This window comes from Lycorma delicatula, chromosome 4 (assembly GCF_047948215.1).
Source record: "Lycorma delicatula isolate Av1 chromosome 4, ASM4794821v1, whole genome shotgun sequence".
Classification (NCBI taxonomy): Eukaryota; Metazoa; Arthropoda; class Insecta; order Hemiptera; family Fulgoridae; genus Lycorma; species Lycorma delicatula.
The window spans coordinates 36,276,725-36,292,712 of NC_134458.1; the positions used below are offsets into that span (position 1 = coordinate 36,276,725).

General features: G+C 29.3%; 1 protein-coding gene across 3 annotated transcripts in view; it reads left to right on the forward strand.

The window, feature by feature from the left end:
* Positions 1–1,416, forward strand: part of LOC142322831 (uncharacterized) — a 34,537-nt gene extending 33,121 nt beyond the window's left edge. For all 3 annotated transcript variants that reach the window (XM_075361903.1, XM_075361901.1, XM_075361902.1), the window contains exon 10: positions 808–1,416. In XM_075361903.1, the coding sequence (XP_075218018.1) occupies positions 808–962 (155 nt within the window). In that variant the 3' untranslated portion in view covers positions 963–1,416. The remainder of the gene's footprint in view (positions 1–807) is intronic.
* Positions 1,417–15,988: the final 14,572 nt, after the last annotated feature.

A 15,988-nucleotide genomic window follows, 5' to 3' on the forward strand; every position in this document is an offset into this window, starting at 1 on the left:
CTGTTTTTGAGAGTATGGATTTAGGGATATATGTGAACAAGTAAAAAATTGAGAACAATTATTATTGAAAAAGATGATCTTTTAAAAGATAAAATTGATAAATTTCTTATTAGTGTTCTTTCTTCTCATAATATCAGCTGAAGTAACTAGCAAATTTGATTCAGAAACAACATATTGCGTGAATGAGAGTGTCTGATGTAAAAATCTATCTTTTTAAGTTTTAAGATATTTTATCTTTTTTAATAAACATAGAGATTAGCAGATTGTCTAAAGAACAGTAATTGGAATAGGAGATTTTTCAGTATATTTTAAGTAAAATGATAAATATGCTAAAAAAAAGTAAAAGAAATTAATTAGTATAAATTCTTTAGTGTTTTGATAAATTAGAAAGGAATGAACATCATCAAAAATGGAGTATGTAATGCAATCTCTGTACACTTTACTAATTAAGTTTGTTCTTTGTTCATATGTTCATAATTCCTTTGCTGTCATTTTGTTAGTTACTTGATAACTTAGTAATATTTCCTTCTTATAATAAAAAGCTGTTAACAACATATACTTGTATTAATAATAGCCTAATAATTTTTAATAACTTGTTTAATGAAAGCGGATTTATTTGGTTAGAACAGTACACTACATGCTTGTTTCAGATGGTCTTGGTTCTCTTGATCTGTCAGTAGACAGATGTTAAGCTAAGATGTTAAGATGTTAAGCTAGACATTCAGTCGAGGTAAATCATGTGATTAAGTGTTATATTATTATTTTTAATTCTACATTTTGTAAACTGAATCTGAATTTTTATTACAGGTGAAGGTGGTAGTGTCGATAATGGTAGTGATTTGATAAAAAAACAAGAAGAAATGTTTAACTCTATGGAGATGCAATATGAAGTGGCAAGAGTAGCTACGCATACACACAGAGGACTTGGATTAGGTTTTGGGGTTCATCAGTATCCTCGGTGAATTTATTTCTGCTTGTATAGATATACCGAAGTTATACAGATGTATGTAAGAAATGTGTTTAATTTGTCGTATTAATGAAACATTATTCGCTTTACTTTATCAGTTAGATTGTCATCAGTTCTTTCATTGTTTTTCTGTTGTACTGTTATCAGTCATTGTAATGATAGATTCAGTAATAAAAAACTCTTCTAAATAATGAGTTTCATTTGTTATGTAAATAGCTTGTAAAAACATTGTTACGCTCTTGTTATAGTGATCCGGTGTTGATTTTTTTATTATGTATTAAAAATTACATTTAAGAGCATTAGACCCAAATAGCTAAGATTAGTTAAATTTACAAGTATACTTAAATTTTGTGGAATACTATTATATATAGGAACATTTGACTAACTGATCTATAAAGTATGTTTATCATTACATCATGTATGTTATTAATTATAAAAATTAAGTTACATGCTGTTTTATTTATTAACAGATATGTAGTGTTTAGCGTACAAACACAGTCAAATTATTTTGTGTTCTATGCATTATTTGCATAGCTAAAATAATGAATGAAAAATGTTGTAAACTGAGCTATTGATTACTTATTAAATTACATTGTATTCCTAATTGAATTTAAATTTTTAAATAATCCACAATATGGTGGTAAGATTATTAACAATCTTTTACATTGTTATAATGTATAAAAAATTATATGAAAAAATGGGGGTTGAGTTACACGCACTGTATTCGTGTATGGTGTCTCGACAAATAAAAAATGTTCAGGTTTTATTTTAGTATTCAACACTATTTTTAGTGAAACAAAGACATTTGTATACAAATGATAAGGGTACAACTTAAGGCATAAAGAATATCGTTGAATGTTTTTAATTTATTTTACTCTGAACCAAAGTACCAAATTTATAAACAGAGAGTATTTTTTTTTTTTTTTTTTTTTTTTTATATTAAAAAATATACTGCAGTATTTTAAATTAAAAAATGATGTGTTTTAAGTAATTTAATGTGTTAATATCTTTAGAAGATGAAGTGCATTCATTGTAAAAAAAATTGCCAATAAGAACAAGGAAGAAATCAGAAACAATCCTGATAAATAAAGAATGCAGTTTTTTAACACTGTTGATAAAGTTATGTAGTGAAAAAAAAAGAAAAATGAGTTCAATTCATTTCAAATAATTACACTGGTCAACAATGATTTTGTTAAATGAGAGTGAATAACTGATTCTTATAGTATTTTTCATGCTAATTACAAATATGAAATCAGAATTCTTCTATCAGGTTTAGTTTTTTTGTAACTACCATTCTTATTTTCAGGTAGTATTATGCATGAACTCCACAAGCATAGCTTTTTGTGAACATATTTTGTTATATTATGTATCAACTAAATAGCTTTTTTTTATTTATTACAGTCCCTTAATTGTTGTCGCATTGATTTGTTGGATATTAGTCATCATGTTTATTATTTATACACTAATTAAAATGAACAAGAATGTGACTCATTCTTCCTATTTTCATCTTACTATGAACATATCATCCACTCATTAGTTATTTTTGTCATTATTATATTTACTTATAAACTGTCATGCAGACTAGAGAAATATTTTTAATTCTCATTCAAGTGAGAGTTCTTGTGTGAGTAACATTCAGTTTTATAGCTGGCTTTCGTATTTGCAGGAATATATATTGTTCAGTAAAGTGAGAGTATGTTCATTAAATTAGAGTGTTTGTAAAGTGTTTCTTTTTAAACAATATTAATTATTATAACATATTAACAATGCCTCGCAGTTGCATTAATCATCCAAACAATTTCTGCTACATCTGTGCTGAGGTAACATTGAAGTCTCAGAAAAGAAATAAAACTCCACTGATAAAAAAGCCATGTGAATCGTATTTTGGATGTAAATTAGGTAATCAGGACAAATCTTGGGCACCTCATATATGCTGTGCTTGTGTAACATTGTTGACTGTTCGGCTAAATGGTCACATGTCATTTGCGATTCCAGTGGTTTGGAGAGAACCAAAGGATCACACCACAGACTGTTATTTTTGTGTAATAAAGATAACAGCCAAAACTAGATGCACTGTTAAATACCCTGATATTCCTTCTGCCAGTGACAGATAGCCAAAAGCTTCCAATTCCACTACTATCAGAAACATGGATCTTAGATGAAGATGAAAATGTCAGATCTTGTGCTGACTTATCAGGCGATGAAGAAAGAGATCCCAACTTTTTAGAAAATAGATGTATTGAACCCCATTTAATTAATCAATCAGAATTAAATGATCTGGTTCATGATTTAAATTTATCAAAGAATCGTGCAGAAATACTGGCATCAAGACTGAAAGGATGGTATGTTTTACAACCAAACACTAAAATGAGTGCTTTCTGTTACAGACAGTCAGAATTCAAACATTTCTTCTCTCAGTACAAAAGCTTAGTATATCGAAAGGATGTGGGCTCTTTACTGGAAGCTTTGGCACAAATACATTATCCTGACGAATGGCAACTTTTTATTGAATTGTCAAAGATTAGTTTCAAACCTGTTCTACTTTGCATTGGAAATAAGCACCCATCAATACCATTTGCATACGCTGTTCACATGTAGGAGTCTTATGAAAATATGAAACTTGTATTGAGCAGGTTTCAGTATGAGGAATATTTATGGCATATTTGTGGAGATCTGAAAGTAATAGTGCTTTTAATTGGACTGCAACTCAGATGTGCTACGTTTTGTTCCTTTTTCTGCGAGTGAGATTTTCAGGGATAGGAAAAACCATTACATAAAAGAGCAGTGGCCAAAGATAGGTACTAACTGTAGGAGAGAAGAATGCTGTTAGTCAGGCGTTAGTAAAATCAGGAAAAATTTATCTTCCGACATTAGACATTAAGCTAGGCTTATTCAAAGATTTTGTTAAAGCAATGGATCATAATGGTGCAGGGTTTCAGTTTCTAAAAAAAAAATTCACTAATATAAGCGATGCTAAAATAAAGGAAGATATATTTGTTGGACCACAAATAAGAAAACTAATGAGTGATGTCGTGTTTGAAGAATGTTTAAATGAGTTGGAGGTTGCTGCTTGGAAATCATTCAAAATGTGATAAACAACTTCCTTGGAAACCATAAGAGGGCAGTAACAGAGAAATTGTGAGTGAAATCCTTCAAAACTACAAAGAACTTGGGTGTAACATGTCACTCAAAATTCATTTCTTATACTCGCGTTTGGATTTTTTCCTTAAAAGTCTTGGCGCTATCATGTCGCAAAACATGGAGAACATATTCACTAGGAGATATCTACAATAGAAACACGATATCAGGGAAAATGGAACCCAAAAATTTTAGCTGACTGTTGTTGGAATCTAAACAGCAATCTACCTACAGCAAATTACAGAAGAAAATTCCAAAGAAATCAATTTTAGCGAGTACAAAATGCATGTATTGTTCTTTCATTTTACATTCACCATACATTTTTTTGTTTCAAAAGAAATTTCAATTACAAAAAACTGAGCTCGATGGAAAAAATGTACTAACATATATGAACTTAGCTTAAAAAATACTGTAAGAATCAGGCATTCATTCTCATTTAAAAAACAAAAAATTTAATTCTGTTGACCAGTGTTATTTCTGGCTTGACCTGCATTTAAAGTTTAGGGTGGTGTAGAATTACTTGCATCATTAAATTCTACAAATTTAAACTGAAAGTTATTGTATTAAAGTAGCTAATATTGCTATTCATATTCTGAATAAGTTTGTTATCTTACTTGTTAAAATTTTTACTTAAGATATTAACAATATTACTCTTAATAAAAAGTTGTTAAAAAATTCTGCAACCATGTACATGCATGAAAAATTAAACCCCCCAAAAAAAAAGTTATATTTTTTCGAGAACAAGAGCAACTTTTATTTGTTATCTTTAATTAACTCATAGCATGATCATCACTTGATAATCATTGTTTTTAAAAATCTTGTTTTTAGTTGTAAGAATTAATACTAGTTATTATTAATTGTTAAATGGTCAGGATTATGATATGCTAATGCTATTTAATCTTGGCGTTTTCATGTATATTTTTAGTACTACTGAATATACTGCCAAATATTTTATGTAAGTTTAAGTTATATTTTTATAGTTTCACCAATTATCAAAAAAAAATATATCAATAACTTTTAAACTAAAATAGCCATTAAAACTGCTCAAAAATGGATAAACTATATGTATAACTAGATAAACATTTTGATTGTTAAACATTCATTAGTTGGCGTTCTGTTTATTTTCATTATTTTATTATTTTTTTTAACGATTGTTTTTGTGAACATATACGTACTATTTCATTTTTATTTACATATGATTGTTTAAGAATTAAAATACACATCTGTAGGAGGGTACCACAGACGGAAAAGAGTAGGAGAGGGGATTCTAGACAAAATTGAATGAAAAGTAGGAAAATATTACTCTCACCATTACTATACTATGAGTCGCATGCATTTCTCATGGTCCTAGAGCGTCTCTTGACACCAGTGCTATGTGTATTGTAACATTGGCGGTAGGGTAACACATGTGTTGGCTGGTGGAGTAGTTGGTTTTTGTCTATGGTAGGTTTATAGGAGCAGATTTTTATCTCTGGAAAACACTTGAGCATTTGTGCATTTTTTGTTTTTTTTGTTTTATTTCAATAACATTTTTTGTAGGCCTTTCTTTATATTATAATTTTAATTCTGTTCACTCTTGGTTTTGATATTTTCTCTGCTTCTAAATTTAGAAGATTTACTATTTAGTTATTTGTATATAGTACAGTCATTTAATACGAACTTGTGCAAGCCATTAAATGGAAATAGTTGGAATTATAGTTAGTTAACTGAAGAAAAAATCAAAATAAAAGTTAAGCTGTATCCACTAAGATATTTTAAATATAGTGATAAATCACTTTGGTGTGCAGTTGTGGAGTAGGCAGCTTTAATTTGGAAGAATTCTCTTGTAGCCTAATACAATAAACAGGGAGTTGGATTAGTTGCCAATTCCTAAATGCTGTATTTTTTTTTTTTTTATTTAATAAAACATTGTCCCAGAAAATTACTGTTATTTTAAACTACAACTGATCCTGTGACAATAATTACCTAAGTGCTGTGTGATGAAGGAAATAAGTTGTAATTTAAAGTTTAAAAAAAAAAAGCTTAAGTTTTTGTTTCCCCCCAAATGAAGGTTACAGGATTTACAGGTCCTCCTGGACCGATAATTCTCAGGTTGAATTTTCTTCCCAGACAGCCTTTGTTTGCTAGAGTGGATTTAAAATCCAGTACATTTTATCAGGTATTTTCCCCCTTTATTAAAAAAAAATTAGCAGTTATGGATTTCTTATTCTTTTTCAATTAATTTTAGGCTCTTAAGACCTAGAAAGTTAAAAAAAGACAGCAGATAAAGCGATGATTTGTATTAATCAATATAACTTATTGAGTATGCTAGAACTTAAAAAGGCAAGTTAATTTTTTTCTAATAAATTTTTTCCTGTCTAGTTATAATTATTTATGTTTGTTATTTTAATAAAAATTATTATTTAGTTTTTTGTTAACCTGTGGGAGTCATTGTAGTGATCATAGTGTCTTGTTTTTGTACAATATTAGATATAAAATTTTTTTGAAGCGTTAATCTGGAGTCAAAAAGTATTTTCTTTTGTTAAAACTTTATAAAAGATCTGTATATTTTAATATAAATAGTATTTTAATTACATGAGAGAATATTGATGGTAAACCTGTATTTTATAGATGAATATAATGTTGTCTTTTCTGTACATTAAACTTTCCTGTTTCTGGTCAGCTGTTCATTTTGTCAGTTACTGTACATCACACGCATTGTATGATGTTGTTTATTCATTGGGGTTTACATTTTTTTATTAACTTAGTTTATGAATTAGAATTAAATATCTATGAATATAAATAAATTCATCTATAAATTAGCAGACTGTACAGTAGTGGTTTTTCAGACTTAGAAACTTGACTATTAAATTTGGAACACAGAGTCCTGAAATTCTCCTGAGAATATACTAGTACTACATTAATGTAATATAACAGAATAACTTTATAACTTGCAGAATAAATTTTTATCAACATCATCATAATCTTATTAGGATATATGTGTTTTATATATATGTATCTATATACATCTTTCAAAGATATACATAAGTATCATACATATATAATTTTCATCATCTGTTCTGCCTGTTAGCAGTCCCTTATGCCACCACTGTCTCCGTTCATTTCTGTATTTCTTCATCCCCTTATAATTTCTAACCTTCACCTCATATCATAACCTCATTCTTCTTTCTTACTTCTTTTCTCCTACTAATATTTAAAAATTAAATGAAACAACTAAAATAAAAAAAAGATACATCTGAAAATTATGAAAATGATTTTGGCTTTTTTACCAGAGAGATCTGCATGTTTTTGTTTATTCGTTTCAAGTAAGAGTAGTTATGAAGTGTTAATCTGTTGTATTTAATGTGGCTTTTCTGTTAGTACCTGTACCTGTATTTTTTCTGATATCACTGCCCATGATCTGTTAAACATAATGATGTGAAAAATTAACATGTAAATAGTTAACCGGTTAGAAAATTTGTAAACATAAAAATATATTTGTAATGAAATTTGCATTTATAAGTTTCTGTAGCACAAAAAGAAATTTGACATCTGACCTGGGAAGATTGTACAGAGGGGCAATGTAAGTCAGTAATGTGATTTTGCTATTAAAACTTGTAGGAATCTTTTATTACAATAATGGAAAGATTTATAGAAAAACGATATTGACATAGTATTCTAATTATGCTCTAAATTAAAAAAAAAAAACACAATCTGCCATTGTTATATCGATCTTTGGAGTTAGTGAAGAAAACCTACAGCTGGCCATTTGATTTCTTTTCTAAGAAAATCCTTTTAAATAATATAAGAAGTACCTCTATAAACATGCTTTTTGAAAACTGGTAGAAATGACACCACTTTTTGTTATATAGGCCTTATGATTTTAAGTTACTACCTTAGCACCTACAAAATATTTTTTAAGATTTCAGATTATTATAATCAATGATAGTCCATATTCTGCTATTGGAATATGCTCCAATAGACACCAATAAGGAACTGTTTTGCAAAGAAAATATTTTATAGCAAATATATTTTTAAAATGCAGTGTTAAATTAAACAAAATCTCTTAATTGTTGTTTTGTTACATCAGCTTATTGTAAATGTTTTTAACCAGTTAGTTATATTTACTGTTTGTAAATGATTAACTGTGTTTAGTAACTATTTTTTATTGTTTATGAATCATTTTACTCCATACCTTTGATTGAGATTCATGTAATATCTTTTTTATGATTTTCTGTTCAATTTTAGATTGAAAGTAATGTAAAAATATAAATTCATACAAAGCTTTTTACAGCTTGTACTATGGATTTAACTTAATGAGATTGCAGGTAATTTTATCATTATTCCCCAGTCCTGATTATTTTTTATAGAAGTACAGAAGGCAGAAGATGTACATTTCTAATGTGAAGTGAACTTACAGAAATTAAGTGTTTGCCTTTCTTACAAAGCATAATTGATGAAATTCTAAGAATTTACTTTGTGTAATTTGTACAAGTTAATACCATGTTATTGACCTGAGAATGGAAGACCAGACAGTTTTCTATGAGGTAATATGAGCGAAAGATGAAATGGAGGTCAAGGATCATGCGTACAGTGCGAATTATTCCCAACTTCCTTTTTGTTTTGAATATTGTATCATTTAATTACTTTTTTAACATTGATTGCATTTTGGATTCTTTGAAGATAAATTTAGTTAGTATGTTTACTATATTTTTAATTTTATTTTTATTAGACTAATTATAACAGTTTTATTTAAATTAGTCATCAGTAATGGAAAGACAGTAGAGTTCATTCTTCATTTTAATGCTCATTATGTGTAGTGAAATTGTATATGTGTAGTTACATCAACTTATAGTTCAACAGACACAAAAACGTGATCTCATTCTGTAATTTATGCAAAGAAACAGTTCCAGTACAATTTTCAGTTATTAGAAATTAACTATTATTAGTTTAGGAAGAGGGGGCCCTGATGTTATCACATTTAACAGTGTCCATTGCAATTCATTTATAAAAGACATTGAATAACACTTTGGAATACATATAAAGTCTTACTTATAAAGTAAGACTTTATAAGTAAAAAAAATATAATATTACATTAAGGCTAAAATTTTTTACCAATTAAGTTTATATTACTCTAATTCATTTGCAAGACAGACATTTAATGAACTAGAAAGTAGTCCAAACTAGAATTTTGTAATGTACAAAAGTAATGCTACTATTTATTGTAATAATTTATAATATTCTACTCTAAAAGTAGTGGAATTATTTACTCAGGATTAAATGTTTATTATGTACAAACTAACTCTGTGTAGAGCCCATAGAATATTTATGATAGATTGAAGTAGTACAAACCTACTTGGAAGAGCAGTTCTTACAAGCTAAGCTTGCACTGTCAGCAGTGTGTAAATTACTCCAGATTAATGTGGTTGTAGAGTATATACAAAACATACTGCAGTGTTTTTAATAACATATGTAAGACTGGTGAAATAAAACATAGTATATAAATGAAAAAAAATAAAAATAATATAAAAGATATGAAACAAAATATTATAATTTTAAATTTATTTATCACTTTATTTAGTAAAGTCTATAATCGACCTAAATTTATTTTAGCTTTTAATTAATATTTCTGATCTCACAACTACTGTTAAGGCAGGATTTTCATCTGCATTTAGAGATATTACATTTATCCACCAAAACCTCACTAATTCAGAGCTTATAATTTGTACTGCTTTTTCCCACATATTAATTTTTTTAAATTGTCAAAGAATTAGCCTTAATAATTATAAATTTGTTACACGGTATTAATTTGGAATTTTTGAGTAAAATATAGTATTAAGTTACATAATTTAATTGACTTTTTTCTTAGGTTTGGAAAAAAATTATATGTATACGTACAGTATGTTATTAAAATTATTTGATTAATTCATTTTTTAGTACATTTTTTAAAAAGTGCTAGAGTAAAATTTACATTTCATTTTATTATATTAGTGCAACAGATATCAAATCTGTTGCTATTACATATACTGTATATTGACAGTATATTATCAGCCATCAGTTTCATCATTTCCAAAGAAATTGTTTTAAAAATATTTTGTAATTGACAATTTTAATAATCTTTGTTAGATTTCATGTTTATCAGTTTGAACTAGCAAGGTTTAGTGCATTTTTAAAGACTAAAGTTTATTATCTTTAAATTTCTTTTGTTTAGAAACAAGTCACTGAATTCATACATATTTATTAGACGAGGTGTGTTTGGAAAATTTTAAGACAGGTTTCACCACTGCTCAATAGGTGGGGCGCTAGGTTTGAGTGCAGGTATGGAAGGGGAAGCTTGTTTTATCCTTGAAACGTCGTGAAAAGATCACTGCTATACCTTTGTTCATTTGGGAGTGGCATCTTTGTGAATGAAGACGTGTTTTCGGGACCGGCAGACTATTGATTTCGCAAAGTGTATGAAAAAACAGAATAAGTTTGTGTCAAATTTTTTGGAAAATAAGCTTCAGAGACTTAACTCTTAAAAACAGTTTTTGGGGATGAATGTTTTTATCTGATTCACCATATTCAAAGATGGCTGCAAAAGATGGCTGGCCAGACTGGGGGTCATCGATGATGACCCCCAGTCTGGCCAGCCTTCCATTTCAAAAACCAGTGAAAACATTGCAAAACTTGTACCCATAGACTTCAATTAGGGAGATGGCTGATGAACTGAAGATTTGAACATGCATCAAGTGTCAGTGAAATTCATTCTGAAATTGTTGCCAGACCAGCAGAAACAACACCAACTTAAGAGTGTCCCAAGAACTGATTAACCGGGCCGAAACTGACCCAGATTTATTAAATAGGGTAATTATAGGCCACAAATCATGGCCTTATGGGTATGACAGAAGCAAAGCCACAATCATCGTAGTGGAAGGATACAAGTTTGCCACAACCGAAAAAAGCATGAAAAAGTTAGTCGAACGAAGCAGATGTTGCTGGTTTTCTTTGATTCTACAGGTATTGTACATAATGAATTTGCTCTTAGGGGCAGACAGTCAACCAGGAATACTATAAAAGTGTCCTTCAGCGTTTGCACAGGCGTTTTTGAAAGAAAAGGCCTGCACTCTGGTGAGACAAGAATTGGGTCCTCCACCATCACAACTCATCAGTTCATCGTGCATCTCAATTGTGGAATTTTTTTTTACAAATTCCTGTTCTGCAACCACCCTATTTTCACTGAAAGGGAACCAATTTGCCACAACTGAAGACATCCAGACAAATAGGGAGAGGGTTCTTAACACTCTTAAGAAAGAAAACTTTCCAGGAATGCTTCCAAAAGTGGAAATACCTTTAAAGGCAGTCTGGTTCAGTCAGAAGGGGACTACTTTGAAGGAGATCCATCACAATAGCACGTAAGTACTTCCATTTTGAAATTACAAGCTCAGTCCTAAAACTTTCCAGTCACACCTTGTATTAGAGCTACATGTAATTTAACATGATAATTGTATCTGTTACCATATCTTAAATTAAATCTATTCTCATAAAAGTATCCTTTTTCATTTTCCTGTATTTTTACAGTTTTAATCCTCAGGAAAAGTACTGTAATGATGTAGAAAAATAGTTTTGATTATGTAAGCTTTGCTTTTGTGTTTCTAGAAACCAAATAAATTATAAAAAAAGTTTCATAGCTATCAAATAAAATATATCTTTTAAAGTATATTCAAAGATGATTAAATTATCTTTTAATTGTGCCTTTCAAACATTCAAGTGTATTGTTATTGTAATCTCTTTTTGGATTTTTTGTGATGTAGAAGTTTCAAGTGATATTGTTCTCTTTAAAAGGCTTATTTTAGAATGGATGTGTTAAAATTACTCAAGTTAGAAATTAATTAATTGTATTCTTTTTTAATATATCCTTTAGAAAAGAAGAAAAGACTTTTTTTGTAAAAAAAAAAAATACCAATTGTTTTGGAGATAACTAGTCATAAATAAATAGCTTGTAAACAAATATGATCTCAGCTAGAATTACCAATTAATCACTGTTTGATTAATATGAATTTTTGTTAACTCTCAGTTGTAGTAATGATTTGGTGTGTCGCTGAGAGTTGCTTTAGTTATTTTATGCATGAATAAATCTGTAATCAGGAATATTGTCTGAATGATTGGATTGGCACCTACTGAAGTGTGTCATTAAGATGCAGTCAGTAAATAATTTTTCTCTGCAATGGTGATGTTACTGGTTGCAATTGTATGATTATTTATTAATTTTCTGAGTACTACTGTGTTTCAGATAGCAATGCTATATTGCATGATGGATAACCATGTTTTCTTAGTGTCCTATTCAGTTTAAATTAGTCTATTACTTGGTAAAATATCTTTTACTTTTTTTTACATTATACTGTTTACATCTATGGTTCTGTGGTTTTTTTCCAGAATAAAGAATATTTTATACTTAAAAAATGCAATGGCATTAAACATATATGTTTTTCATTTTTTTGTTTATTTACGGTTATTTTTGTATTTATGGATCATAATGTGATATTACTTTTTTTTTAAAGTACATTTTATGCAAGTTTATTCATTAAAGTACAGTAAAACATCACTAATTTGAAACTAATAATGATAATATGTAAAACATCTTTTATTTTATTATAACACTGTTTACTGTTATGTATGGATATCGGTGTTCTTTGGTGGTTGGGTTTCAATTAACCACACATCTCAGAAACAGTCGACCTGAGACTGTACAAGACTACATTTCATTTAGATTCATACATATCATCATCTGAAGTAATACCTTACAGTTGTTCCAGAGGCTAAACAGTAAAAGAACGCTGTTTACTGTAAAAATGTAAATTTGCACTGTTGTTCATTTACTGGTGGAAAAAAACTAATGTTGTTTGTCTACCTTTTGCAAAGATCCTGTATTGCACACTAAGCTTCTGGTGCTGTCAGAAACTTTTCATTCAATATTTTCTAAACTTCAAAGTATATAATGTCATATTCAACACTAATTTTTTAATATTAAAACTTTAATAGTGTATTAGTGTCCATTTAACATTTTGACTTCATTCACTTGCAGCGATCAGCAGAGTACATGAAATCCTGTATGTGGTACCTTCTGACAGATGACTCAACTCATCTACAGGAGTTAAGGTTTTAAAAATGTTTTGCAAAGGAGTTTACCTGGCCTCTTGATCCTTGCCCTTTTTTTTCATTGGGATTTTTTTTTTTAATGAATCAACTGCTATGGTTATTACTCGCAAAAAAAGCCATCAACTATGCAGTGAATTACACCTAATTTCAGTGATCTACAAGAACAGATTCAGTGAACTCAGCCTATTAACATTTTACCTCATTTTGCACTCTTCAGTTCTAGGATTTTGTTCTGTAAGATGTTCCAGGTGTTATATAACCATCAGGTTGTAAGAGTTGTTGTTTACAGCCTTATCTAGGGCCCTTCTTCCTATTCTGTGCTTTATATCTCACCAGTGTTCTATTAATATTTTTGTTAGAAATAATTACACCTTCACACACAATAGTAAATAAAGAAACTGTATAGCAAGTTCATTAGAATTTTCTTGTTCATTTGCTATATCTTTTCCAGTATTTAAAGAATTTTCTTCTTAAAGAAAAGACTTATTAAAGCTTTACTTCTTAAACACTGAGCTATGTATTAGTTTTTAGTGTGTCCTTTTTTAACTCGGATTGTCAGAAAAACAGCAAATGATTGTTGGTGTCACGTATCAATCTTGCTGCAAGTACTTGTATTATTTGCATTTTAAACTATTTTTAAAGTTTAATAAAAACAAAGAAAAATATGATTTGTTCATAAATACAGTATTCAAATTAATGAGTTATTTTGTTATTAAAAAATAACTTGTATAATATTTTAATATAAGAGTAGAATTAAAATATTTATATATTTTTTAATATTAAATATATATATATATTTGAATGTTGTATTTAATATTGTATTTTTATATATATAAAAGTACAATATTATAAATACAATACAATAAATTAATATTGTAGATACAAGTAATTTTTTTTCTAATTAAAGAGAGATTTTTAATAATAATGTTTTTTAATTACTGCAGTTTTACTGTTGAACTACTTTCAGAAATAATATATATAAATTTTACTATGACCTTCCATTGTTAATAAAAATGCTTTTATTATATATTCTATCCATAATCTTTTCTATAATTGGCAGTATAAAATTGATGTTTGTTCAATCTTCCAGCTACATATCCCTACTTGTGGCAAATTATTTGCTGCATGTTTACTATTTTTATAATTCTGCTGCTTCTTATTAAATATCTGTGTAATATTTTCTAAGAAATTTTTTGAAACTATAATGAAAAATAATGTACAGAGCCTGGAAAATTAGGTATATTTTCAAACATCAGTGATAATGAATTTTCAGTCAATAAAACTGGTACAAATTATAATGATGGACATGTATAATTTTTTTTTTAATTAAAAAAAATGTATAATTCCTCAGGACTGACTTATGATAAAATATTTAGTCTTCAATATTCTTATTAATATGAGCCAGTGATTTGTTTACATAAAATATTAAATATAATGAAGTTTTGTAATCTAATAGCATGATAATTATTTTAAAGGTTGGGAAATCAGATATCGTAAAAACATTACATCAGTACTCCCACAGTTTTTTTCTTCCAGTATTAGGGCTTTCCTCAGTGGTTTGGGATGTCTATAAAATAGGTAAAATTATATTTACTGTTTCATATTGATGTACTTAAGTACTTAGCCAGACATTTTTTATTCCATCTAATATTTATGAGGCATATTCATAAAGTAAGGGCTGTTTGGTGATTAAAAAAAATTAACTCTTGAGAAAAGGTTTTTATTTACAGTTTTAGTTTATTACATATCTACTTCACTTTTCCATATAACCGCCATTCAGTTCTAAGCACTTTTTTTAACGCTGCACCAGTTACTTTAACCCCTCTGCATAGAAGTTTGCCACCTGGGAATTGAACCATTTGGCAGTCTTGAGTTCTTTGTCGTTTTTAAACTGTTGTTCACCAAGCCACTTTTTCAAATGCAAGAAGAGGATGTAGTCACCAGGTGCAAGGCAGGACTATATGGAGGGTGGTCAAAAAGTTACCAATGAAAATCTTGAATCTTCTTGGTTAAGGCAGCGATGTGAGGATGCACGTCGTGAAGCAGGATTACGCTGGACAGCAGTTTCCTGCGTTGTCAATTTTGGATCGCACGTCTCAGTTTGGTGAGCATTTAGCAGTACACGTCAGCTGTAATTGTTGATCCATGTTCCACGAAATCAACCAAAATGACATCCTTTTCGTCCCAAAAAAAACGGCAGCCAACATTTTTCGACTGAAGTATGAAGATTGCTTAAACTTTTTTGGTATTGGAATGGCGCCACTGCATTGATTGTTGTTTGGATTCTGCATTGGTGTAGAATATCCACGTCTCGTTGCCTAAAACAATGTGGGAAAACAAATTATCTCCATATTGTTGATAGCGGTCCTAAAAAGCTTGTCTACTGCACATCTTTGCTCTTTGTGTTGGTCAGTGAGCATTTGCATTCTCAGTACCCACCTTGCATGCAATTTGTGATATCTGACCTTTTCTGTGACAGTCATGTAGATAGAGGTGCGTCCAACACGCAGAAATTCATCAGCCAGAGCACACTAATCGCCAATCACATCACAGTTTTTGGTTCACTTATTCAATGATTTTGTTGGTCTGAAAACTGGGCCTGCCACTCCGCTTTTTGTCCTGCACATTTGTGCAGCCATTTCTAAAATCTCAACACCATTATCTAACCTTTCCTTCACTCATTACTGTAGGTCCATACAGTAGTCACAACTCCCTATGAATTTCAGCAGCTGAAGATCCTTTTGCACACAAAAATTGAATCTCAGC